The following is a 27,696-nucleotide window of genomic DNA, read 5'->3' as shown; positions in this document are numbered from 1 at the left end:
TAATTTGACCACGGCAATTTCATGGCCATTTTCGTCAATTTCTATTGCCAAACCACAATTGTAAAAACCAGGACCATGTCGGACCTGAAATGATGCAAAAGACACTGCCAAACTAAGTGTCTAGCCAGAACTACGCATGTGTAATGGGAGATACACTATAATCAACTAAGAAAACCATGCGGCCAACGGCAACTTAGTTTGCCAATAAAAAGGAATTAAGAAAATCACATCATGCAAGGATTAAAGACAAATATTTGAGTAAATATAAAAATAAAATTGTGAGTTTTATTTTCAACTATAGTTATTACAGGTGATGCGACAACCCTTGGATGATATGCTAGAATCTATATAATTCCAGAATATTTCATCACATAACAGAAATTCACAAGGTTATTGAAGAGCTATGCCTTGGCTCATGTCTAGGCGCAAGGGCTGATTCTCATTAGGCCTTGATCACCAGAAATGGTATTCAACGGGCCAGTTGTCAAATCAATAGTAAAATCTCTAAGTTTGATAACGAATTATAGTTCTAGATGATTTTTGTTAATTCTTAAAAAGTAGTCCAGCTCATAAAACAATGACACACTCATGGCTGATCTTTGATGTTCTATGAAGAGACTTGGAACATAAATGCAGATAAAAGTGTCCACAAAACTGTCGGAACCTTGTACGGTACCTTGCATCTGAGTTGAGGGATCTGTCTTGAAGGAGAACCATTAAACCATCTTAAGGATCCTACACGAAATATGCGCCTTCTTTTGTCAACTGAAAAGTAATTTCTCGACACAAATACCACATTATTTTTTATGTCTTTCTCCACAACATACCTATATAAATAACCAAGACAATTTTCAGGCGTACAAACTTTGCAAGTGAAAGGATATGGTGTTACTGGGTTACAATGTAAGCACAATACATAAGTATGATCACTAGCACTAATCTAGGACATGAAAGTAGTACAATATCACAGAAAAAATTGTACCAAGGTCCACCAGGAAGTCGTAATCCTTGACGTTGGCCAATTGTGTAGAACCAAAAACCTCGGTGTTTCCCAAGGAAATCTCCTGTCTCTGCTTCCAATATCACACCTTCTTCTTCCCCTATATGTCTAGCAACAAATTCACTAAACTTTATCTGTAACCAAAACACATATGGATCTTTAGATGCCAGAAATTTAAGATCTGTCAAAAGAGTCAAAACAACAAGTCTGATATAGAAATATAGCAAGAAGTTTTGTCAGAATTTGATGAGATGAATGGTCAAAACTCGGAAAATTTAAAGCCCGATAGTTCTGAAGTTATTTTACATGTCATCATTCATTGCCATGGTGGTGGTGGCAAAACGAACCTTTCCAAGAAAGCATATCCCCTGTGAATCCTTTCTATCTTGATTTGGTAATTCAAACATTTTCGCGAGTCTGCGGGACTTCTTCCTGAAAAGTTGACATTGAAATGAATTAAGACCTGAATATACATATTCTATACTAAAGTAATGGAAGGAATCATGGCAAATCTGATCTATAGACACTAATATCCATTATATCATATTTTCCAATAACATGGATAAGTATACACAGCTGCAGGCAAAAAAAAAAAAAAAAAAAAAAAGCACCGGCTTGGTGCTCTTGCATTAAATTATACAAAATCCCCAGCTGACCTTTGAAATACACCCAAGGGGGAAAATGAGTCCTTTAAGCTGGGACTGAGAAAGGTGAGAAAGAAAATAAGTTTGATCCTTGACCTGAAACATCGTAATAGGGTTTCATGGTTATTCAAAGAGCATTAAGAATAACAAAATAATATTCAAAATGTCAAAAACATAAGAGAAAAAGTGACGCTGTTTATGTACCATATCTTTTGACAATTCCAAAGTAGAAGGCTCGTCTTTACTACCACTATCTGGATGAACAAACCTTTGCATAGTGTCCAGAGGCAACAAAGTCAAATTTCCTGCCAACTACGGCATCCACAAATGCACCTATCACCAAAACACAGACATCATATATATGATTTCCACAATACAGCCAAAGAGAATATCTGGCGAGGATTTAAATCACTGACCAAATTTGATTCTCGTATTGCAAAGGACATCCGGATTTGGAGTTCGACCCTGCCGGTACATCCTCGATGATATATGATACCTGCAACATCGAACCAAAAATCATAAAATTCCTTTGGCTGGAGATCAATTTGCCTTACATATCTATATCTTAAGTTTATATTTTTCCTGTTGTCTGGGAGATAGAAACGTTTGAAGGTGAGAGGTGGCAAGTGCACAAAGGACTCGAGAGAAATTTGAATTTATGATGGGTGGATAAAACAACTGCAAGTAGATTATGACAATCCCAGTTTCATTGGCATATACAGCATCTGTTACCGTAATGATCACTTTCGAACAGAAATGATTAGATAAATGATAACTTTCATTTATATTGTTTTTATTACATCCACGGATAAAGGCGAGCCAAGAACTAGTTTGGAAGCACGACTACGCATAAAATTTTAGAATCAGAAACGGTATGAGGCTGTTGTTTCATTAATTGGACAGGTACCAGACAATCTGGTAAAGTCAGGCATGTCACCAGTCAAAGGAAAAGAAAACAAAAACCAATTTGATGAGCTGCAGGTGGGATAATGAGAAGTGCATGGTGTAAAATATTGCATTTGTTCATAACACTTTTCTAATTTAATTTTTTCCCTTCCAACTACCTTCAACCAGCCCCAAGCTGAGCAAAAAGAATCAGCTGCGTTTTGGGTATGTCTCACTTCCAAGATTATTTTTTTTTTAAAAAAGTGGATATCTAGGACAAAAATTAATCAAAATAAAGATTGAAGTGTTTTAGATGCTTCGGACATATTTGATATGACATTCAGTTGTGCTGCTGAAAGCGAAAAAAAATAGTTACCACATGACTCCAGTATTCGTCTGTTAAATGCACAATTTCCAGAGGTATATCAACCTGCAATAAACTAAATGATAAAAATAATGTCCTCCTAAATAAAAATATGGAGTTGAAACAATCGACCTCAGATTATATCAAAAATACTGATGGGATTTGTTGACATAGATTGATAACAGACCTTAAAGGTATACCAAATTGTGAGTTTTTGGGCCCCAATGGAATGTTTTCAATTTCAACACCACGATTCACATTTAGCATAATGAACTTACTAGATAACTACTGAAAAGCCATTCCGTCATTTCCTATTAACATAAAATACACATTTTATAGGTCAAGTAGCATATTGAATTGTTCATGTAGCTGCTGGAATACATCTCACTACGAACAAGGAAACTATCCAGGAATGGTCAACTATTTCAGAATTGTAGCCACAAGCAGAGTATTCAAAGATGAACAAAATTATTTTCGGCAATCGAAGACAAATTCATTTTATTGGAAACTTCAGAAAAATCGGAAGATGCACAAACGGCAAATTATACACGAGTGGAAAAGGTATAACCTGATCACAAACAGCTTTTGCATACTTTAAATCTTCTTCCCATGGGGCATTCAGACCAAAAGTTCTCAAAGTCTTCCTACGAGAATGCAGTTACCACGAGATAATTAGAGTTTACAGTGTTTAGTGTTAAAATACAAGACCCAAAGAGAACTTATGATTACATGCTTTTCTGGAATCTGCATTAAAAAGTTCTAATGTAGAATTTAGACGGTTTCTTCCTGTCAGAAAAAGCCTGTTCGTCCTTCAGATGTTTGAGACCATCAAGAGATCATTCTTGACGGACCAACAATTCATGGGCATATCATTTACAAACGGAAAACAAAATAAATTTGTTTTCTTAATGAATATAACACAAGTGAGCAGCAGTAACACTGAAATTCATAACAGGTTTCATCTAAGCTTCTGTTAAGATATCTGCATACTATCAGCAAGTTTTATACTCGTACATAAGTTCCAATTTCGCTGGATGCTGCCTTCATTATGATGCTACATCATAAACCAACTCTTACCATTCAGTGTTACAAGAGTTGTGAAAGAAAATAAGAAATTTTCTGGTCATTCATTAATACTTAATAATGGGTAGTTGTTGAAGAACATGGCAAACTCATTTGAAGTCTTTAATATTACAATACCTTAACAATATAGTTAACAAAGCCTGACACCATATCAATTACCACAATACTGAATTAGGTGGCCAACCAGGAACACGAGCAAAGCAGCATAAAAAAGAGAGAGGGAGAAGACCTGGAACCAAATTTTAAGATAGAAAGCCGTGCAGGAATGACCGGCAGCGTGGAGGAGGCGGAGGGCGACGCTACTGTCGACGCCCCCACTGAGAAGTACGGCCACATTGAGCGGTTTGTTGTCGGGTAAGGAACACGACAGGTATCCGGGGACAATGGTCGTGGGATTCCGAGCACATGGTGTAATTAGTGATGAAGACAAAGATTCTGAGCTGGAGGATAAAGAAACAATTATTCGCCGGAGAAGAGCGCGGAGGAGGTGAATATACGGCGGCGGTATGGCTTAGTTGGAAGGGAGTAGAGAGGGAAGGGAAGTGTACTTCTCAAGAGCATATTGGACAACGAAGCTCCATTCAAAGGTTTCTAACAGGATGATCATTATAGGACAATAATACGTTTGGGCTTTTGTTTAAAGCCCAACAAACGGGAAAAAAAATAGAACTGAAAGTAAAGCGAGGCCCAATCGTAATTGGATAAAAAAATGTACAATTTAGTGGACTCCACCCATGTATAAAATAGGCCTTGGCAGTTTTCCACATCTATATATTCCATCCCTATATAAATATAATCGAGGGATATATATACACACACACACGTACACTGAATGTCTGAATCTCTAATGTGGTTAATTATAAAATTTGCAATCAGTTATAAGTAGAAATCATGCAAGCATCAGTACAAACCTCTTCATCAAACCTTAATTTCATTAAAGTCCCATCTCATCTCAATAACCTTTACACACAAATTGGACAAATATTCATTTATTCATATAACAGATCATAATATTTGGTGGGGAAAGTCATTGGCTAGCTGCATGGACGTTGACCTATTTGATATATAATATATGAATTTTGATCATATTAATAATACGAGGTAGCTAGGGAAATGCAAGAATTTGTCCTTAAGTATCAAAATGATAATAATCATGCATCATGGGCTAGCTTCTTGTCAATAATAATGTGAACAACATATATAGTTGAGCAGTACTGGGGGAATATTAATTTGATGATGAAAGACTTCTCTTAATCCTTTTCTTCACTTAATTAAGTCCCATTTTAATATATTGTTCTAATTTTCCATACACACTCTTAAATTCCCTTATTTGTGTATCCTCGTAAAAATCAATTATATAAATAGCTTAGGGTCAATTAATTTTTGCTTTCCCGGTTTCTTCATCGAATAGAGACCTCACTACAAGAAAAAACGGGATACAACAACGGATATATAGGGGTCGAAAAACCGTTGTACTTTTAGGTGTTGTGGTATGTATAACATACGACAACGGTTTTTAATCCGTTGTGAATTCCAACATACGACAACGGATATGCAACAGTAAATATCTGTTGTCGTACACATTCTTTGACAATGGTTTGTAACATACGACAACGGTTTATATCCGTTGTGGAATTCCAACATACGACAACGAATTTGCAATAGTGAATATATGTTGTCGTACATACTATTTGACCACGGTTTATAACCGTTGTCTTAAGCTGCCTTTTATGACAGTTATAACCCGTTGTCTTATGTAGGTACGACAACAGTTCTGCAACAGTTTAAATCCGTTGTCTTTTGAGGCTTTACGACAACAGTTTTGCAACTGGTTTAAATCCATTGTCGTTTCTTAAATTAAAAAAAAATTAATATACAAATTTTCAATACTATAAATCAATCAAAATTTAAAATTTTTAAAATTAAAATTTAATATACAATTTTTCAGTATTACAAAACATCATATCAAAGCAACAAACTTTACAATGGAATCCTGAAGCTACATCTGCTACCTTCTTTTGAGCCATGTTCCATCACACTAAATTGTGATCACAATCTCAAACACTTCCAAGTAAATTCATACAAAAAAATTTACATAAATCTCTCAAAGTCAAGAATTCACCCCATCGGAATCCATTCTTCCCCACATTTCATAGCTGAAACACGAGTTCTTACAATTGTTCACAAGAAATTTAGAAGTGATATCCGGAGAAATCAGAGCCTTACATGTTCTCCACTTTGCTTTTTTATTTTTCCTCCCAAGCCTTGATGTACGGCAACTTCTTGTCACCTTACAAAAATTCACTTGTTCCTTCAAAACAAACCGATTCGGTTGGATCTCACTTTCTACAGCTATAAAATAAGCTTTCCGGGACACAGCCTGTATTGCTCCAATCTGCCATGAAAGCACAAGAACAAAAATATCACATAAAAGCATATGCAAGCGTTATTATATCAACATTCTATCCCACAGTAATTACACTACAAGAAAAACCAAAACAAGTGCTACAAAAAAGGGAAACAAGTAGAGGACTGCTAGCTAGGGAAAATCTATTTTTCTATGAACCTATAATTATAGGTATTGCAACAGAGTGACTTCCACAGACTGAATCAGCCTCAAACCATGCAATAGTAGCAACCTGTAATTGATGGCCATGTCTAAGAAATGGGGTAAGCTTTCAAGGAAAAAGAAAGCAAAAGGTAAAAATATGTACTCAAAAATTTCAAATCGAATTTCAACAAAATTCCATCATCAAACATGCGAAAAATAAATTCAAGAACTCAGAGAGGCAAAGACAGATGTAGCGGGTTGAAATTCTAAGAAATCAAATTTAAATCAGCAATGAAAATTCTGTTGACCACATTAGAAATCTGAGCCTTATAAACCACATCTAAGCGGCCACAAGAAACAGGAAACTAGAAGAATCCTGTAAGCTATATTCAACATTAAAAGATGAAAAGTTTGGATGATCAAAGAAAAGCTAACCTGACGATGGACCATTCGACATACAGAACGCTCCAAATCTGAGAAAACCTGCATGGATAGGCAGGCATAACACTACCAAAGTTAAAACAGCTTACAAGAGATACCATGACAAAAAATTTAACCAGAAATCTGTGTGTTAAGAGAACAGTAGTTACCACTTGTATAAATGAAACACAGATAAATCACATACAAAGGTACAGATTTCCTGTACTACAGATAACTTTGTCAAGAAACAATGAGCAACAAGAAGATGTCTACCTTTGACATAGAGGTCAGTATATCAGCTAAAAAGAAATCAGCAAATGTGATTGCCTGTTTCAGAAAGTAAAAACTGCATAAGGGAAAAAACAAGAAACCCGCTGCTTAAACAATAAAACCCTAACATTCATAGATCTCTGTTTCAGATGCAAGGAGAAAAAGAGCCTAGAAGAAACTTTTAATCTGACCCATGACCGATAATGACAAAGTGATTTTGTGTTAGATCTGAGTTTTTGGACAACCAAACTTGAAAGAAAAACAAGACATGGCAACCAATTACTAAAAGAATATCTTATGCAACTCCCCACCATTAGAAAGAATATAATGAGAAAAAATTGAACATTGTCAGATTCCATGACAGAAAGGCAAGAAACAGGGGTCGCTGGCCCCCAATTGATTGCTTCCAAAGTTCAATTTTTCTCTCTAGTTCTCTAGGACGATAGAAGAAACAAACATAACAACCATTCCCACACTGGATTCATAACTGTCAAAATTCACGTACAATGGAAAGAAAATCACCTAAGGTCCTCCACTTCCCGAGGCATGTAAAACTACTTTAGATAATGGAATCTATGATTCCCTGGGTAGAAAAATAAATGTAACTGAACATTAGATCAATCTAACCTGTAGTGGCAACAGTATACGCCAGAGGGTCCTTAATAAAAATCATTAGCAAGAAATTCTGATAATGTTTTGTTCGGGCACACTGTAGTGGAAGAAGCTACATTCCACAAGAGGGCATAACGAGAGAATATGTTAAAGAAACAACCGAACTCCTCAATCCACATCATTTGTTCGGGCCTATAAAATCATTAGCAAGAAATTCTGAAATGGAGAACACGTTAAAATAATATCTAGGAAATGAATCATCTATTACACTGGTTGGGATGCAGCCAAAGTAACTTCTCCATGAGAATAAAGATACAGATATGCTGTCATGCTAGTTGGGACAATGATCGTCATCCAGACGGCACACTGAAACATTAATTAAATCATTTTTTATCATACCATCTGGCAGGGGCACACACTGGGAATGGCAAAGTGTTCATCATTCAAGAGTCGATTGAGTAACTTCGACTCTACTCATGATTCAGATCCCAATTTGAATGCACAGTTTGCAAGGGCACTTTCAAAAACATGCAGTGCAGGTGACAACGCAGAGCAAATTTTGGATTCAACAAGAAATACTTTCGACAATGATTACTTCAATGCCTTGCAAAGGAAGGCTCTCTGGTTAGTCAAAGAAGACTTACGCATTGCTCGAAGAAGCCCCAATGGCCGAAGCTTGATCCAAGCTATTGGTACTCATTGTATCAGCCTAAATAACCACATAAATCCCATTACATTCACCACTCCCCTTCAATACACCACAAGAACAGCAGGCAAGGAGGAGAAGAGGCACACACATCACAAATAAGAACTAAAAACCAGTAGAGTTTCAAGCAAATTACCTCAAAGTAGTAGTGGAAGTGGCAAAAACGGCTGGTTGCAGCAAAATATCAAACACACGGTGGGAAGAAGTAAGCAACCCAATCAGGAGAAGAGTAGGAAGTTAGCAGCCTCAAAAAAGATCAAAAACCCAGCAACAACACTCCTATAATCAAGTGAAACTCACGGTCAAACCAGAGCCCAAGCAGGGAAATCAATTTAGAGCAGCAACGTTTATCGCAATAACAGCCCTAAGCAAATCTCCAGATGCAGCAAATCGATTTTCCAAAACAAAATAACAGTATAAGATTACAACCAAAGGGGAAAACCCAAGCAAATCGCCGTCGTTTCAAGTAGAGCCTTGAGCATTATCATAGAAATATTCTCACAAACCATGAATATGGGTAGCAGAAAATCGCATATGTTATTATGCCACCAGAATTTTTAATCCAAACATAACACAATTTAAATAAAGAATACAACATACCGACAAAGATCACGGTGCAATGTGGGGACATTTTTGTATGTAAGTTGAGCTGTTACATCAAACATGATGATGGAACACTGTCCATGGATGCTGCAACAGTCCAACAACACAATATAAACATCATTCTTATATATTCAAATGATCAGCCAAAAACAAGACAAATAGCGATACCATACTCTACGAAGCCTAAAGTATACCCACATCCAACCGAGTTGAGTTAACAAAATGGACACTGATTTTTCTCATCAACCAAGTTACTCATGATGCACCATGTGATGTCATACTCTAAGAATCCTAAATTATACCCACATCCAACCAAGTTGAGTTAAAAAATTTTACATTGGTTTTTCTCATCAACCAAGTTACTCATGATGCACCATGACCTAGAAGCAAAATCACAAGAATTATAGCAACTATAGGAACAGTTCATAAGATCAAAATTCACTTACTAGTATCCATCTCTAAGGCCACCAAATTTCTCCTGTCCGGCGTGTTCCGACAGTAAAATCTGATACATTCAAATTCACATAATAATTGCACCAATCTGATTACAAAACACGAAAATCACCAATGAATAACATTACATATATTGCAATCATAAACCTAACAGTTGATCTAAAATGCATCATCGTCTGCTTAATTCAAAGTAATCTCAAGGCTTAGAAAGTTCCCTTACTTCTTTTTCTCTTGTTTATGCCTGACAAGTAGTACAGAACCGAAAGATCCTTTGCCGATCTGCTCCAATATATCATAGTTTTCCATTTTATACACTTCCAAGTTTCAAGCTGCTACTTAATGATATCTCTCGGAATATCGTAATCCAAATCCACCTACTAAAGACAAATATAATCGATTAGCATATTTATTGTCAAAAATCAACAGAGAAGGTATAGGAAACATTGTCACGCAATATCAGCCCAAGAAAGCAGAAATGACAAACAGAACCTCATCAAGCACAATTTAAGGACTAAGGGGGAAAAAACAACACATGAACCGCAAAAAAAACGAAATGTCCTCCAAAAAAAATGCTACATTACTCATTTGAGGCTACCATCTTCATACCAAGAAAATTAGAAAATAAGTTTACAAATCTGAAACGTCTGCAGTCACTGAAACACTCACCTGATAGCATATAGGTATGAAATACCCTTCAATAAACAGTTCAAGAATCTCAAAAACACAAAACCCAAACCGCACATAACATCTAAACGTCAAAACAATCAACTACCTCTACCGCATTGTGAAGATCAACTCACCACAAACAAAACCCAGGATCTTGCAAAAAAGGCGAGAAAACCCAACCAAGAACCGAAAAAATGCACAGATCCTGACTGACATTTTCTTCAAGAAACTAACAAAAACACTCCTATAAAATATCTTTGTTTACCTCACATTGAAAAATGCCCAGACGAAATGCAGATATGTCAACTCCTGAACAACACCAAGCTCATTACCATGTGGAAAACGGAAAACGGACACATTACATTATTACACCAAAAAAAAAAACGCACAGGAATTTGAATAATTTGAGATGTGTGCCGCCCAATACACAGGAATAAAGTAAGCAAGAACGAGACAGGAACACCAAAAAAAAAACAAAATGAGATTGAATATATAAAAAAAATTAAATAAAGAAAGATCTTTCAAAACTTCAAAAACCGATTCCCCCAAAAGCCAAAAACGTGAAAAGGAAAAAGTCATGTTCGCACAAACACTGCACCCTTTGAAGATTCAGGTCGAAATTTCATCAAATGCAACTACGGTCGAACATAAAAGTAGAAATGAAAAAAAAAAATTAAAAATCAAACTTCTCACGCAATTACGATCGAACAGGGGGACCACTTTGAAGATTCAGGTCGAAATTCCTCGCTACATTGGAGTCAACGCGATGGTTAGGACAACCGAAGCGTAATTTTACTTCAAAAATTTAACGATGAACCGCAAGCACAGACAGGAGGGGGATAATTCAAGGGAAGGCGGTGAATGCCAGGGAGGTAGTTGGCGGTGATGGGTGGGTGGTATTTTAGCTCGGGTAAGGGGCGGAGGTGGGTGGAGGAGCTGGAAGGAGCGGGGCGGAGAAGAGGGCGGTGAGCTGTGAGGAGAAGCTAGGGTTGGGTTTCAAAGCGGGGCGGCGAAGACTAAGCGTGAGAGTGAGAGTCATGAGAGTGAGAGAAAATCAGTGTATTTAATTTTTAATTAATATTAATATTAAAACCAAACCTTAATTTAATATTAATATTAAAACCAAACCACAACGGATTAGTAAGTGTGGAAAAATCGTTGTCGTATACCACACAATAAATTTTTATAGACAACGGTTAATAAAAACCGTTGTTGTAGGTTGAAAAAACCCGCTCATAGACAACGGTTAATAAAAAACCGTTGTCGTAGACTAAAAAAACCCGCTCATAGACAACGTTTAATTAAAACTGTTGTCTTTGACCTATTAAAGACAACGGTTTTCATAAAACCGTTGTGTATGAGCGTGCTTTTTGGACATATTACAACGGTTTTAAATAAAATTGTTGTTAAAGAGTAAACAACAACGGTTTTTGCTGAAAACCGTTGTCTTTATAGTGTTGTGTATGACTATATTTGTTGTAGTGCCTGCATGTGATTTTTCCTGAGCCTAATTATAATGTGCATGTTTCCAAAATAATCAGTTAAGATATATAGCGCCGTTTAGCTTTGTGTCGCGTCCAAATTATCAATCATAGTTGTATCGCAAATTAGAGGGATCAAAAAATTATATAATTGATATCTAATTTAGTTTTAGATTGTATGAAAAATTATTAGGTGATCAAGCTAATAATCAAACACACAAACATGATAATAATATTCAAAAAACTATTGATATTCAAATAAAAAAATCAAACAATGAACGTATCAAAATCTCACAATTAAGGAAAATAAAACTTCAACGATCCTTCTAACTCAACCAACAATTAAAACTTAGTCACGAGAGGCCATGAAAAAATTAAAAGTTGAAGAACGATAAAAATATAAGAACAAGGAGAGAAACCTAGCCACCAATTAAGCTTGTATATATATATATGCATGTTTTATGCCGTCCAAAAACCTCTGATTTCCGTGTTTTCAATTAATTGGTCAGTTAGATCATACATATACAGACACTACCTTGACATACATCTAATGATTGACATTTATATCAATAAATGCGGGGTCCATTATTTTTTAATGGACCCCACAAGTATTGATAAATGATCACCCTTATATTTATCATTGAGATAATACTTGTATAAGTAGGTTGAAATGATCCTAATTTTATAGTTTAGAGTCTTTCCAATCTTTCTTTCCTTTTAAAAATTTTATTTATCGCGGCTTGCATGCTCGAGTGGGTAATTTATTCATCGCGGCGTGCTCGAGAGGGTAAAAGTTTTCACTCGAGCACGGAACTTTCTGCCCAAGTATTTTTTTCTCGCACAGCAGCGCGGTTGCGCCACTTAGCAACACATCATCTCTTTCCCAGGGCCCAGCTACGCCCTTCTTCAAGCGTAGGGAAGCTGTCTTTTGTTTCTTCTTCGCAGCGTAGCGGTGCGCGCCTCTCGGCAGCGCAGGGGGCGTTGCCCTATTTCTTCTTTTCCTTCACATAGGCGCGCTCGAGCAGAAATATTTGGCGGCTCGAGCTCGAATACTACTGTCTAGCATAAAAACTTTTTCTTTTTGCGCGCTCGAGCGATAAGATTTGCATGCTCGAGCGCCAATACTTCTTTACGTTTTTACTTATCTCAAAGCGCAAACAATGATTAACAATTATAAAATCAATTTAATTACTCTAAATGCATCTAATCATATCAATTTAATCCAATTAAACATAAGAAAATATCACCACAGCTCGCGCCTATTTGGGATGTTAATTAGCTAGTACTTGTTGTAATTTGTAATAAAAATAAAGCTAGCCCCTATTGAATGAGATGGTGATCATATATATATATATATATTTCATATATATTCTCCGTCTTTATTAATAATCTTTGTGCATGTATATTTTTGTATGAAATGACCTGGCCATTTCCATGTTATAATTAATCAATTAAGTGATACTCGATATAAGATTAATTTGGTAGTACTAGAGATCACGTTTGAAACAACTCGATCTAATAAAATATTAGAATTTTTTTTTTGTAAATAATAATAATAATACATATATGCACATACATATATGCCCAACATTTAAAATAAACATTTAATTTAAAATTTGACAACTAATTTAAATAAATATTACGGAAATATTTCTACTGTCAAAATATATAGTAAAACTCTTGCAACATGCAATACTAAAAATAAAATCCCAAAAATAATAATCCATACGCCATGCATACATAATAAAAATAATAATAATATTTTGATATCATCATAAATATGTAAATGCGGAAAACTTGTTTAAAGAACTGATAAAATCTCATGACATAAAAACACTAATAGCATCGATCACGGGTGCCGTCTGCGTGTGAACTCATAGACCCTCACCGTCGGTCCGAGCAACCATGTCATCAACAAAATCATCATACTCACCTGCACCATATAAGCGTAGTGAGCCTAAAGGCCCAACATATTTTATCTCATAATAACAAGGTTTAAAATCATGTAATCACACAATCATACTAATACATATACTTACATGAAAATGCATGCATGATAAAATAACATGGGTATCTGACTGAACATAATCATAACTGAACATACTAAGCTTACTGAATATAGTTGAGCAAATTATTTTCTAAACAGTCTATGGTTATATCTGTGAGCGTGACTAAATCTGTGCCGACTGATCAGTCTCTTAAACCAACGTACGTGCTGGTGACAAGTCACCTCTATGTCGGTAGTAAACTACCTCTTGAACTGTGTTGGTGGTACACCACCTCTGAATTGTGCTGTCACACCACTTCAACTTTCATCATAAAAAAATATTTTATTGTTCAACTCTTAATCATGATCATATATATCTGAATATTTCACGTATGCATGCACTGAAAAGATGTTCGTAATATATATTTAATTGATTTTTCATAATAAAAATACTTATACTTAAAATAAACTTCATGCATAAAATAAATTAAATATATATTCCGGACTTAGTTATTTTTCATGGGATTGTCCAGACTGCTGGTCCCCTAAACCTAAGTCCATAAGTTCTAAGACTGACCCCATTAGCTTAGTTTAAGCCCAAATAGCATATTTAAGTCCAATATAAAATTCTTGGCTCAATAACTAGCACAAGCCCAATATAAACCACTGACAGACCCAAATATTCACAGACTGATCCAATAATTCACATGGGCTCCCAATCCCGTAAAAATTATTGGACTCACTTAAATTAATATTTCAAGGCTGAAATAAATATTTTAAAAGCCCAAATAATATTTATAATAATTAACTTAGCCCAAAAATAATACTTAATCTAATAATTACTTAAAAATAAAAATACCCAAGGCCGACTAACATAACCCGGACCCAGACCCAACTAACTTGACCCGACATAGTTTAGACCGACCCGGACCACCCAAGCCCGAGCCCAGCCCAAAACCAAGAACCAATCTTCCAAGAACCCTAGTCCTAGCTGCGCGCTATGCGCGACCCTCACATTCCGGCCATTCGGCCGCCCAGCTCCGGCCATCACTGGCTAGGAAACCACCAATAAAACCTTCCCCTATGTCTTATGGTTCTAACCCAACTGGAATCACCCCAAAACATGCTCTGTGGACCCGAGAACGAGTCAATATCCCAACCTCGCTCAACCTGCGCGATCTGCTGTGCATCAGAAGCTATGGCTTCGGTTCCAACCCATTCCATCCCCAAACCCTGATCAAGCTCAACCCTAGGGACCCTAAGACAACCCCTGAGCCATGGAACAGCAACCTTGGACGAGCCATATAAAAAAAACGTGAATATTAAGCCATTAAGAAGGCAAAAACGTGAACTGCTCATGCATGTGGCATCTTTTCTTCATCTAAAACACATACTCAATGCAAGATCATTCAAAACATGGTAAAAATCAGTATAATACACTTATATGGTGAGCAAAAAGAGAATTCAAACATGCCTTTGGTTTTTATTTGATGCTTTAACGAGTGTACGGACTCCAAAACGACGAATCTACGAAAACTCAATAAAATTTCTTGAAGTAGGCTATGGAGTCTTGTGTTTCTGCTGAAAAAACGTGGGGGAAGGTGGAAGAAGATGGAGGAGGCGACTAGAAGGAGAAACGTAAGATAGGGAGGGATTTAGGGTAGACACTAGTGCATTTAACACTAATACATTTAACACTAATAATAAAAATATAATTCTGATAAAACTTAACCCAAATCCCGAAATTACATAATAAGGAATTTTTAAAAGCTAATAAAAGTCATAAAATGACTTATTTTGGGTAAAAATGGGCACATATATTTATATAATAATAAATACTATAATTTTTCATGAAATAATACCTTAAAATAATATTTTAAGGCTCCTAAAAAATCTCATAAAATATTTTGGATGAAAAACTAATATTTCGTCCGTTCACAGTCCCGTCTACGCGATAAAATTAATCATTTACTAAATATAAAAATTTCATAATTGCTGGTTAAATGTTAAAAAAAAACTTTAAATCATGCATATAATTCACATAAAATCATTTAACCCAAAATTTTAATTTTTAAATAATTATTTTCTTAATAATACATGTGGATTTACGTAATCGAATTTCCGGGCGTTACAACGTTGGGGCATCGTTTGTAGTCATTATTATCAATCTATGTATAACTTATCTCATCCAATCTCGCGTTCTTCTCGACATATTATTTATCAATCTATTAATTATTAATTTTACATCAATAAAATCATCAATCAAATCATTTAATTTAAATTACTATCTTATCCCTTATAAATAATATTATTTTATATTTTATATATTTTTAAAAGGATAAAATAGTAATTTAATTTTTTAATATAATATTTAATCAATCAAATCAAATATACTATAATCAATCAATCAAATCCAATAATATAATAACTATAATTTTTTATTTATTTATTATTACAATACAATATTACTTATACATATATTAATTATCTCATCACTCAAACCAAACGATACCTGGGAGTATTATATTATGAGTACTACTTATATGTATAGTAAAAAAAACAATTGTCAACTTATAAATATTAACAGAGAGGATCTGAAATTAAAGAAATCATGTAATATTATTTTAATCTATATAACAATATTCATTTAACTACAACAAAACGGCATTCGCAGCGTGCAAATTCGCTAATGCACGCTGCATAATTAACAGCTGTTGAAAGTTTCAGGGTATCGACAGCGTGCATTTCAGTGCTGCGGAAAATATATTCCACAGCGCGCAGCCGCACGCTGCGGATCACACGCTGCACAACCGACTACTGTTGAAAGTCTCAGGGTATCGACAGCGCGCATTTGTGCAGGGTATCGACAGCGCGCATTTGTGTGCTGCGAAAAATACATTCCACAGCGTGCAGACGCAGGCTGTTGAAAGTCTATGGGTATCGACAGCGGGCATTTGTGTGCTGCGGAAAATACATTCCACAGCGTGCAAACGCAGGCTGTGGATTTCACGCTGTTGAAAGTATCATAGTATCGACAGCGGGCATTTGCGTGCTGCGGAAAATACATTTCACAGCCACCTCCGCGCTTCCGCAATATCCGCAGCACACAAAGGCGCGCTGTTGATGTTCTTATCTACAGCATACATTTACAAGCTGATAAAACAAATTCGTTTTTTTAAAAAAATTATTCACAAAAACGATAAACTAAATTTTTACAACAAATTTAGTGCATGTTTAAGTCTAATCCATACACAAAATTAATAACAATAATTGTTTTTTCATTATATCAAAACAAAAAAGTTTGAAGATCCAAAACAAGATATGAATTCTCCAACAAACTAGCTAGTATATACATATATAACAATGATAAAATTAGTTACTTTTTTTCTTCGAAACTATCTCTTTCTTCAAAGTATTCCTATAGGTCGGGGTTGCAACATCATCAGGAATTTCCTTGAATGATGGAAGATAATTCACATCCACGATTACATGGTCACTTATGCCATCATGAATGTGACATCCTCTAATTTCTTAACTTAAAAGTAATAAATAATTAAAATTGCTGACTATATTTTTTTAAGATAAAATAATAGATATTAATAATAATAATAATTGAGGTAGGGAAATACATGAAAATTTAAAAATAACTGGCAAAAATCCAGTAACTTAACTCAATAAACTTTAAATATTGCTTATGTTAAATAAACCTCCCAAGTGATCTTTAAAAATAAACCGACAACCAAGAAAAGTAACTGACACATAATAAAATAAATATTCTGATTAATTCTCAAACAACTAAAAAAACATAACTTGTTCTTAAAAATATTTCTTAAAAATAATTGCGTAAATAGTATGATCACGATTGCACCGCCACACGACCACTGCCACTCGCCAGACTGCACCACCTAATCATCATTACCTGCATCGATAAAGTCTAGTGAGCCTAATGGCTCAACAAGAAATATATATCCGAACATAACAAGAATAAATAACTCTATAAACTTTTAACATAACCCTTTAAACATCAACTTAAATTCTTTAAAACTTATATTACTTTAAGCATGCACACACACACAAACCTCCACTTTTTTTTTTTTTTTAAAAAAAATACATTTTACTCTTGACACCTCAACTTTCTTATACCTCATCACACACCTTGTGGGGACCCGGATCTTAATTTCTCAAATCAAAATATATCTAATCCAATTTCAGGAATTAAAAAACAAATAATCAATCAAGCAACCAAAGCCTCAAAATCCAAAAGAATTTTTTTTTTCAAAGACTGTGCCTCGCTCGATCTGTCATTTATGACCGATCGAGCGAGAACATGTTTTCTCAAAACAGAAAACAAGCTCTCAACCTCTTGCTCGATCGGTTGGAAATAGCGGATCGAGCGAGCCAGAGCTTGCAGAAAATCTGCTCTTCATTTTGCTGTCAAATATCATATTTCTCAAGCATACCATCATCAAAGCACTTCATGTCAAATCTTCACTAAGTTGTATGCATGCTTTAAGACATCAATATGAATCTCAATATGTGCTATCAACTCTCATATATTGTCAATGCATCAACATCATAATATTCAACACTTTGCAAAAGTGGATACAATATGATCAATTGTGCTTACATGTTCAAGTAGTAAGACCTCTAAACATACAATCAAGTTTAACAATTACATGATCTAGCTAAAGTTCATATCAACAACTATCATAAGCTAAACATCATGTTCTTGACAGCACTTCATTATCTACTCCGGATCACCACTCTAATCTCTCAACCTCTATTCTTCAATTTCGTCTATCACGCTATTCTTTGCCCTGTTCCTGTCCCACCTGTTGCCATGACACATACAACACGACAACAACCGGATAACTCCGGTGAGAAATATATTTCCCAGTAAAAGCGACATACATGCAAATCAATATACTATCAAGTTCATGACATAAAAGAAATGAGATGCATGATTTAAAACAGGTTTGACAATCTACTAATCAATCAATCTCTCGGTTATTTGGTTGGGATCCCGAGGATAAGATCACAAAACTTACCACCAACTTTCCCGATCGAGGTGGGGTTACGTTTCTTAGTCCTCTAGACTTTGAAGCCACCATAAGGAGTATTCCGGCAATAGGGTACATCAACACCTTAAGCCACTCGATTATAGTTCCTCAAATCGTCTATATCGAATTGAACACTTCAGTCCCTTTCGACTTTTGGACAATTCAGTCCAGTTTCAAATCAAGGAAGATAGGCTCAAGATGAATGCAAATTAGTTCAAGAAAACATTCATTATATCAAATCAAAGCATATATTGAATAACAATCCGAGCCATCATTCTTTCAAATCTCATTTCTGTCACTTATAGCTTCAATATCAAGAATAACACTAAGTGACAATCATCAACAAACCAGCTCATCATTCTCATGCTATTCATCAAGTTTAGTATTCAACAATCATGAAGATAGTTGCTATTCAACAACAAACAACCAATTAAACAATAAACTCAAGTAAATTCATCAAGTATATTTCAAATACTATCAAATTCAATTAAAAGCATACAAGTATGTGATTTTAGGGACTCGAAGATCATAACAATCTCGATTATACAAGCCCTTTCAATCGATATCAACTTTTACCTCATTCTTGGTTTGACGTGTTCGATTCGAGCCACTCACCATCTTCATGAACTTATAAAATTCTGCTCTTGAACTCTTGATAAATTCTGCTCTTACAAAGCTCAATAAAATCTGCTCAACAACTAGGTCTTGCAAGCTAATCCTCAAAGCAAACATTGATCAAACTCCTTTCGATTCGAAGCTGAACTTTCCGAGCTTGATGTCCCCTGTTTTCAATTTTAAAATACATCATATATATTCAAGAACATCAGCAAAAACTCAAACCATGTTCAGCTCAATCAAAGAAAATCCAAAACTAGTCAATTCTTGACTCAACGACATAACGATTAAAAGTCGGCAATCGCAACTCATTTCCAACAATTCTATCATTCTTATCAACTTCATATACATATTATATCAGCTGAATATCCTCATATATCAGCTCAATCAGAAGCATAGGATCGAATCCAACTTCTGAAAATTCATAGCAATTACGAACGACACTTATTCTTTGAGTTAACTTCGATACCGTAATACATATCATTTCTACACACCATATTAACTTCCAATAAACCTCATACCAGCAGGATATCAATAAAAACCAGCATAATCAGAGGTGATAATCTCGAAATATTAACTGGAAATTCATATCAAATGCAAACAGCATCCGTTCTTCGAACCGATTTCAATATATCAATCAATATAAGCACAAGAACACAAAACCAAGCTCACTTCTGACTTCTGCCCCATAACATAATTTCGAAATCATCTAGATCAAGATAATACTTACATCAAAAGATAGCCCTTCTCACAAGGAGTTCGAAACTCTTTTCGGAATTGAATTCGGACAACCGGAGCAAAAGTTATTGAAGATTGAAGATGAAAATTCAAAGAGGAAGATGAGCTCTCGACAAACTGCTGATTTTTGGGTATGAAATTCTGATATGTATGCATATAATACATGTATAAACTCATTTAAAATGTATGTGTCCATGTAATTTTCCATTATTTACAATTTGGCCCCTCAAGTCTTGCTTATTTGCAATTCAGTCCTCGACAAATCTTTTTAATTCAATTTCAATCCTAAATAATTTAAGAATATTAGAATTTAAATCAAAACTCCAAAATCCTCAAATTAAATATGCTTGAATTAAAATTAAATAATCTCAAGACTTTATAATTTCACTTCGAAAATTATATTTTCAATTCTGTAAATTCGTCATGTCATCTTGAAACTATAATTAATTTAAACTATTGGAATTTAAATCTCAATCCCAATAATTCTTAAATTAATTATTTCCTGACATATAAATATTTTTGGGACCTTACAATTCTCCCCCTCTAAGAATAGATTTCGTCCTCGAAATCGTATAGCATTACCTTGAACGATAAAAGCTATGAAATGAATCATTGACTAAAGTTGATACTCGTTTTCAATAGCCTCACTTCCGTGTAGTAGCTTTGGATCACAGTACTTCATAATTACTCTGCTATCCATAATCGGTTCTTCCAACTCAAAATCTTACTCAGTTCTGTCTCAACTAACTCAAGTATGAAAGGAGAATTTAATTCAACTTTCTCCGTATAGCTGGAGCGTATTATTCTGTTCCAATAATACGGTAGCCTATATATAAATCTCAACCTTATACATCATTTCAATTTATTTCAGTTACATCCGCTTGTTGATCTAACTCTGCTTGTTCTCGAGCATGAATTCATTGCATCTCAATCCTTATTCTTCAGGATCTGACGTGGTTCAATCAATCATTTCTCAAAATATCGTCTCAGAATTAGAAAATTCTGTCTTTCTTACTGCATAAGGTGTCAAATAAATCTCTATCAGTGCTCTCTTGATAGCGGCATAAAACACAAATTTGATTCAGAATAAAGATTCTGTCTCAAGATTATCAACGATGAATCTCCAGTTCTCCTTGCTGACTTCAATTAAGATGCTAACCGTATCAATTTCACTTCTATAACCCCGGTTAAAATGCTAACCGTATCAATTTCCGCACTAGTTCTATCATACATCAATAATGCACTTCTGAGTCTTTGTATTCATGTCAGAATACACTCACAATACTCAGCAGTAAGATTCTTTTATTGCAAAGGATCACATAGAAGGTTCACTCTATCCCTTAAATTTTGGATAATCAGACTCAGATATCTTGGATTCTAACTCAAACGAGTACTGGATTGCTTCGTGCAATGGTGCCAAAAGTGAAAAATGATTCAATTTGACACAAGAACTTTGACACACCGTGCAATCGTACACGTTACAGGCAAACCATTGATCACATGGCCATATCAGGACATCATTCCATAGGGAATTATGCATGCAGACTTTATTCAGTTGTCAACAATTACCTTCATAAACCGTCTTGTATTCAATAATTGCGGTAGTTTTTTCAATAAAACGAGTATGATATGTTTCCATTTTTGGTTTGAAAATACTCAACTGTTCCTCTACTGCATCAATTTCAATATCAGGACCCATTTCTTTACATGAATATCAAATTTTTCTTGCAACTTCCAATTTAACTCATCATGTCGGAGTTGTAACACATTCCTCAAATCCAATTTAATCTTTGTGCATTAGAAATATGTATCCGCTATACCAGATGTAGAAATTGATATGCACTATCATTTCTCTCTGAATCAATATTAGTCATTTCAATATCTGTAACCATCATGCACATCCTCTGATTCCAAGTGTCAGTATAGAAAGCAAACGAGACTTCAAGTGTCAGTAAAGAAAGCAAACGAAACACATGTGGCTGATTACTTCATTTCATTTTCTCATTCAGAATTCATAATATCACATTATTTTACATCCCCATGTGTAAACTATAGCAACCAATTCTGAAAATCTGCAATAGCTATTCACCGTCTTTGACTCTGTTCATGCTTGCAATACAAATATAATGCATCTATTCGAATTTCCTGCAACTTTACTTCAAAATTTCACTCAACATCTCATAAATCCATTATCATAGCTAGTTCAAGCTTCTACCTGATATTCCTCAAACACTAACGTCGATCAGTACTATCAATCTCTATCAGTTACGAGCTAGTATGAATAATAGATTTAAATCGATATCTCAAGAAAAATTTAAGATAGACCATAAATCGCCAATAACTTGCTATTCACAATTCAATACTGAAGGATATTGCTCAATTACAAATCATTAAAAGAGGCAATAATCTGGACCATAATCAGTGCAACGTGAAAAGAACTCACTTGCATTTCATTCTAAAACTCGAGGTGAAGGAATTAAAACAAGGCTCGAATAATCAAAAGATACAAGTCACATAAGAGTAATCATATCAGTGATCCAAGTCCATATCAGCACTATTCTCAATAAACCCCAAATCAAGGTTAATAGCGTGGTTTTACGATGAGATATCTACACATGCTAATTAATTAGGACACCTTCCTAAAGTATATTCAGATAGTACAACAGGACCTTAAGATCACAAGGAAAAATACAAAGACTTCAAACTTACTCCAATTCATATGAAGGTCCAGAATTAAAATTCATATGTCAAGAAAGCTGAAAGTATAAGTTTATTAATCGATACCGAATAGTAAGAAGCTTCAAGATTAGGATCATGCAAATCAGCAATGAGCCAATAACACGCGAATAAAAGAAATTGCATGCATCAATATCTGTAAAAGAATCAAAAGAAGGCTCAACTGTAACTGAATTTCCTACTTCTCTTCCCATCAATCTTCATTTCTTATAAGGACATCCAAGTTCATGTTCTTACACTTGAGAATTAGAGAGAAATATATCAGATTCATTCGCCCATGTCCTTCCGTCTTTAATCAAGTCCATTCAGTTAATACATTTTCTTATAACACTCAATCATAGTATTATTTTTGCAAAAGCTATATCTCATCATTCAGTAAATCTCAATACAGTTCACATAATTTTCACATGTAGTGCATACTGAAGTCAATTCTTGAGATTTCCGCTTCAAGCACAATCATATCATTGGAGATCTAGGTGATCGAATAAAATCTATATTGCTACAATCCGACTGCTATGAGCATCAATCATAACCCCAAGGACATCGTAAAATCAATGCCTTACCTGGATATATCTCAATCAAACTTCATGCTCTCATCAAGAAGAAATAAGTCGATTCACCATATCTTACCTCCATCCCAGATTCAATACACTCTATGCGCTGATAGATCAATTCCCTTGATAAGAAGTAGCGTTATTGTCATCTCAATCTCATGACATTAATAGCCAAACACATCAAGTTTGCTATGGCTCTACTACTTTTTGTTCAAGATGTAAAACAATGCATCATCCCTCAATAAAGCTAACCCTGCAGTCAATCTCAAACAAAGATCCACAATCTCATAACAAGTCAGATTATAGTCTAGAGTAATATCATCTAGTCAGGTTCTAAAATTCAAAATCATTCATTTTATCGCCTAACATATTAGCATATTTGTTCTTCTACGGTAATACAACAAATCAAATCATCAGGAGTCTAAGCTCAATTCATCTCCTAGGCTGTCTAGCCATTGCACTGATGCTCATGGTCCTTAATTTTAAATCACACTTGCGTTTCATATAATCAAATCAATACAACATAATTAAAAAAAAACATGCAATTCCTCAATTCTATCTCAGTCCTCCTTTGATCAGCTTACCTCTGATCAAATATTGAAAACAATTCAATTTTAACTATAACAATTCCACATGCTTCCACTCGCTTCAGAGATTCAGGTAAGCATGTGATGATTCAATAATAAAACATGCTTTTCAATTAAAAACACAAAATCATGTTATATCTTCGCAAATAAGAAAACACGTATCATACTAGAAATTAAAACATGTAATTCAACATGTAAATAAATCATCTCATACTAGTACACAAATAAGAAAGGAAGAAGACTCGATCTACCGCCTCACTAATCTTCTATCTTAGTCCAGAATTTTCTCGCTTTGATACCACATGTTGTGGGGACCCGGATCTTAATTTCTCAAATCAAAATATCTAATCCAATTTCAGAAATTAAAAAACAAATAATCAATCAAGCAACCAAAGCCTCAAAATCCAAAAGAATTTTTTTTTTCAAAGACTGTGCCTCGCTCGATCTGTCATTTATGACCGATCGAGCGAGAACAGGTTTTCTCAAAACAGAAAACAAGCTCTCAACCTCTCGCTCGATCGGTTGGAAATAGCGGATCGAGCGAGCCAGAGCTTGCAGAAAATCTGCTCTTCATTTTGCTGTCAAATATCATATTTCTCAAGCATACCATCATCAAAGCACTTCATGTCAAATCTTCACTAAGTTGTATGCATGATTTAAGACATCAATATGAATCTCAATATGTGCTATCAACTCTCATATATTGTCAATGCATCAACATCATAATATTCAACATTTTGCAAAAGTGGATACAATATGATCAATTGTGCTTACATGTTCAAGTAGTAAGACCTCTAAACATACAATCAAGTTTAACAATTACATGATCTAGCTAAAGTTCATATCAACAACTATCATAAGCTAAACATCATGTTCTTGACAGCACTTCATTATCTACTCCGGATCACCACTCTAATCTCTCAACCTCTATTCTTCAAGTTCGTCTATCACGCTAATCTTTGCCCTGTTCATGTCCCATCTGTTGCCATGATACATACAACACGACAACAACCGGATAACTCCGGTGAGAAATATATTTCCCAGTAAAAGCGACATACATGCAAATCAATATACTATCAAGTTCATGACATAAAATAAATGAAATGCATGATTTAAAACAGGTTTGGCAATCTACTAATCAATCAATCTCTCGGTTATTTGGTTGGGATCCCGGGGATAAGATCACATAACTTACCACCAACTTCCCCGATCGAGGTGGGGTTACGTTTCTTAGTCCTCTAGACTTTGAAGCCACCATAAGGATTATTCCGGCAATAGGGTACATCAACACCTTAAGCCACTCGATTATAGTTCCTCAAATCGTCTATATCGAATTGAACACTTTAGTCCCTTTCGACTTTTGGACAATTCAGTCCAGTTTCAAATCAAGGAAGATAGGCTCAAGATGAATGCAAATTAGTTTAAGAAAACATTCATTATATCAAATCAAAGCATATATTGAATAACAATCCGAGCCATCATTCTTTCAAATCTCATTTCTGTCACTTATAGCTTCAATATCAAGAATAACACTAAGTGACAATCATCAACAAACCAACTCATCATTCTCATGCTATTCATCAAGTTTAGTATTCAACAATCATGAAGATAGTTGCTATTCAACAACAAACAACCAATTAAACAATAAACTCAAGTAAATTCATCAAGTATATTTTAAATACTATCAAATTCAATTAAGCATACAAGTATGTGATTTTAGGGACTCGAAGATCATAACAATCTCGAGTATACAAGCCCTTTCAATCGATATCAACTTTTACCTCATTCTTGGTTTGACGTGTTCGATTCGAGCCACTCACCATCTTCATGAACTTATACAATTCTGCTCTTGAACTCTTGATAAATTCTGCTCTTACAAAGCTCAATAAAATCTGCTCAACAACTAGGTCTTGCAAGCTAATCCTCAAAGCAAACATTGATCAAACTCCTTTCGATTCGAAGCTGAACTTTCCGAGCTTGATGTCCCCTGTTTTCAATTTGAAATACATCATATATATTAAAGAACATCAGCAAAAACTCAAACCATGTTCAGCTCAATCAAAGAGAATCCAAAACTAGTCAATTCTTGACTCAACGGCATAACGATTACAAGTCGGCAATCGCAACTCATTTCCAACAATTCTATCATTCTTATCAACTTCATATACATATTATATCAGCTGAATATCCTCATATATCAGCTCAATCAGAAGCATAGGATCGAATCCAACTTCTGAAAATTCATAGCAATTACGAACGACACTTATTCTTTGAGTTAACTTCGATACCGTAATACATATCATTTCTACACACCATATTAACTTCCAATAAACCTCATACCAACAGGATATCAATAAAAACCAGCATAATCAGAGGTGATAATCTCGAAATATTAACTGGAAATTCATATCAAATGCAAACAACATCCGTTCTTCGAACCGGTTTCAATATATCAATCAATATAAGCACAAGAACACAAAACCAAGCTCACTTCTGACTTCTGCCCCATAACATAATTTCGAAATCATCTAGATCAAGATAATACTTACATCAAAAGATAGCCCTTCTCACAAGAAATCCGGAACTCTTTTCGGAATTGAATTCAGACAACCGGAGCAAAAGTTATTCAAGATTGAAGATGAAAATTCAAAGAGAAAGATGAGCTCTCGACAAGCTGCTGATTTTTGGGTTTGAAATTCTGATATGTATGCATATAATACACGTATAAACTCATTTAAAAGCCATGTGTCCATGTAATTTTCTATTATTTGTAATTTGACCCCTCAAGTCTTGCTTATTTATAATTCAGTCCTCGGCAAATCTTTTTAATTCAATTTTAATCCTAAATAATTTAAGAATATTAGAATTTAAATCAAAACTCCAAAATTCTCAAATTAAATATGCTTGAATTAAAATTAAATAATCTCAAAACTTTATAATTTCACTTCGGAAATTATATTTTCAATTCTGTAAATTCGTCATGTCATCTTGCAACTATAATTAATTTAAACTATTGGAATTTAAATTTCAATCCCAATAATTCTTAAATTAATTATTTCCTGACATATAAATATTTTTGGGGCCTTACACACCTCAAAATACTTTCCTTTTCTTTTGACATGTGGGTCAGAAAATTTCATCTTTCTTTTAAGTTTTGAAGGGGCATCATGATTCAAATGCGTAGTCCACACTCCGTCTTTCTCATGAGATATGCATCATGACCTGAGAGCCTACATCCACACTTCGTCTAGTGGAGGGCCATCATGACTCAATGACTTATATCCACACTCCGTCTTCCTCTTGGGAGGAGCATCATGACCAAGGAGTCTAATATATATCATAGTTTTTTTATTACCATTAATTTGATTTAAATTCAAATTGAGGTAATATCATAATTGAAAAAAAAAATGAAGAGTCATACTACAATTTCAATTGATTATATTTCTCGGTTTGATGTGCACATTTTTTTAACAATCATAAAAATTGTAAATTTTGATTAAATTAAATTCATAAATATTTTATGAGATGACTTTTACAATTTGATTATATTTTGATAATATTTATTTATATTATTAATAATACTTTTTAAAAATAACGAATATTAAGGATGAATGTTGTAATATTTGGTGAATTTAATATAAAAGATGGTCTTTCAAAAAAATAAAAAATAAAAGATGGGAA

At 34.6% G+C, this 27,696-nt stretch overlaps 1 protein-coding gene, 1 long non-coding RNA gene and 1 pseudogene across 6 annotated transcripts; all 3 read right to left on the bottom strand.

The window, feature by feature from the left end:
* Positions 1–3: 3 nt before the first annotated feature.
* Positions 4–6,003, bottom strand: LOC140888750 (uncharacterized; annotated as a pseudogene).
* LOC140891861 (uncharacterized) lies at positions 5,928–8,690 on the bottom strand. Of its 3 annotated transcripts, XM_073300526.1 has the most exons (6): positions 8,672–8,690; positions 8,474–8,538; positions 7,845–8,021; positions 7,221–7,274; positions 6,963–7,010; positions 5,928–6,371 (listed from the first exon to the last, which is right to left on the bottom strand). In XM_073300526.1, exons 4-6 carry the CDS (start codon positions 7,227–7,229, stop codon positions 6,087–6,089), a joined length of 342 nt encoding a protein of 113 aa, XP_073156627.1. In that variant the 5' UTR covers positions 7,230–7,274; positions 7,845–8,021; positions 8,474–8,538; positions 8,672–8,690; the 3' UTR covers positions 5,928–6,086. The 3 variants fall into 3 exon arrangements, with proteins under 3 accessions (XP_073156627.1, XP_073156628.1, XP_073156629.1); XM_073300527.1 differs by lacking the exons at positions 8,474–8,538; positions 8,672–8,690 and adding an exon at positions 8,098–8,330; XM_073300528.1 differs by lacking the exons at positions 8,474–8,538; positions 8,672–8,690 and adding an exon at positions 8,229–8,327.
* Positions 8,691–8,701: 11 nt separating this feature from the next.
* On the bottom strand, positions 8,702–11,284 carry LOC140891859 (uncharacterized). Of its 3 annotated transcripts, none has more exons than XR_012152628.1 (5): positions 10,951–11,284; positions 9,812–9,968; positions 9,585–9,679; positions 9,136–9,225; positions 8,702–8,814 (listed from the first exon to the last, which is right to left on the bottom strand). It is a non-coding gene; the product is annotated as an uncharacterized lncRNA (long non-coding RNA). The 3 variants fall into 3 exon arrangements; XR_012152629.1 differs by having other exon boundaries at positions 9,585–9,643; XR_012152630.1 differs by lacking the exon at positions 10,951–11,284 and adding an exon at positions 10,523–10,937.
* Positions 11,285–27,696: the final 16,412 nt, after the last annotated feature.

The sequence above is a fragment of the Henckelia pumila genome, chromosome 3 (assembly GCF_033568475.1).
Source record: "Henckelia pumila isolate YLH828 chromosome 3, ASM3356847v2, whole genome shotgun sequence".
NCBI classification, from domain to species: Eukaryota; Viridiplantae; Streptophyta; class Magnoliopsida; order Lamiales; family Gesneriaceae; genus Henckelia; species Henckelia pumila.
This window is presented reverse-complemented; position numbering and strand designations above follow the sequence as displayed.

Excerpts from the sequence above, each read along its gene's own strand:
- LOC140891861 (XM_073300526.1), bottom strand. Across the intron at positions 6,372-6,962 it reads GTCGAATGGTCCATCGTCAG|ATTGGAGCAATACAGGCTGT; the intron begins GTTAGCTTTTCT and ends CTTTCATGGCAG.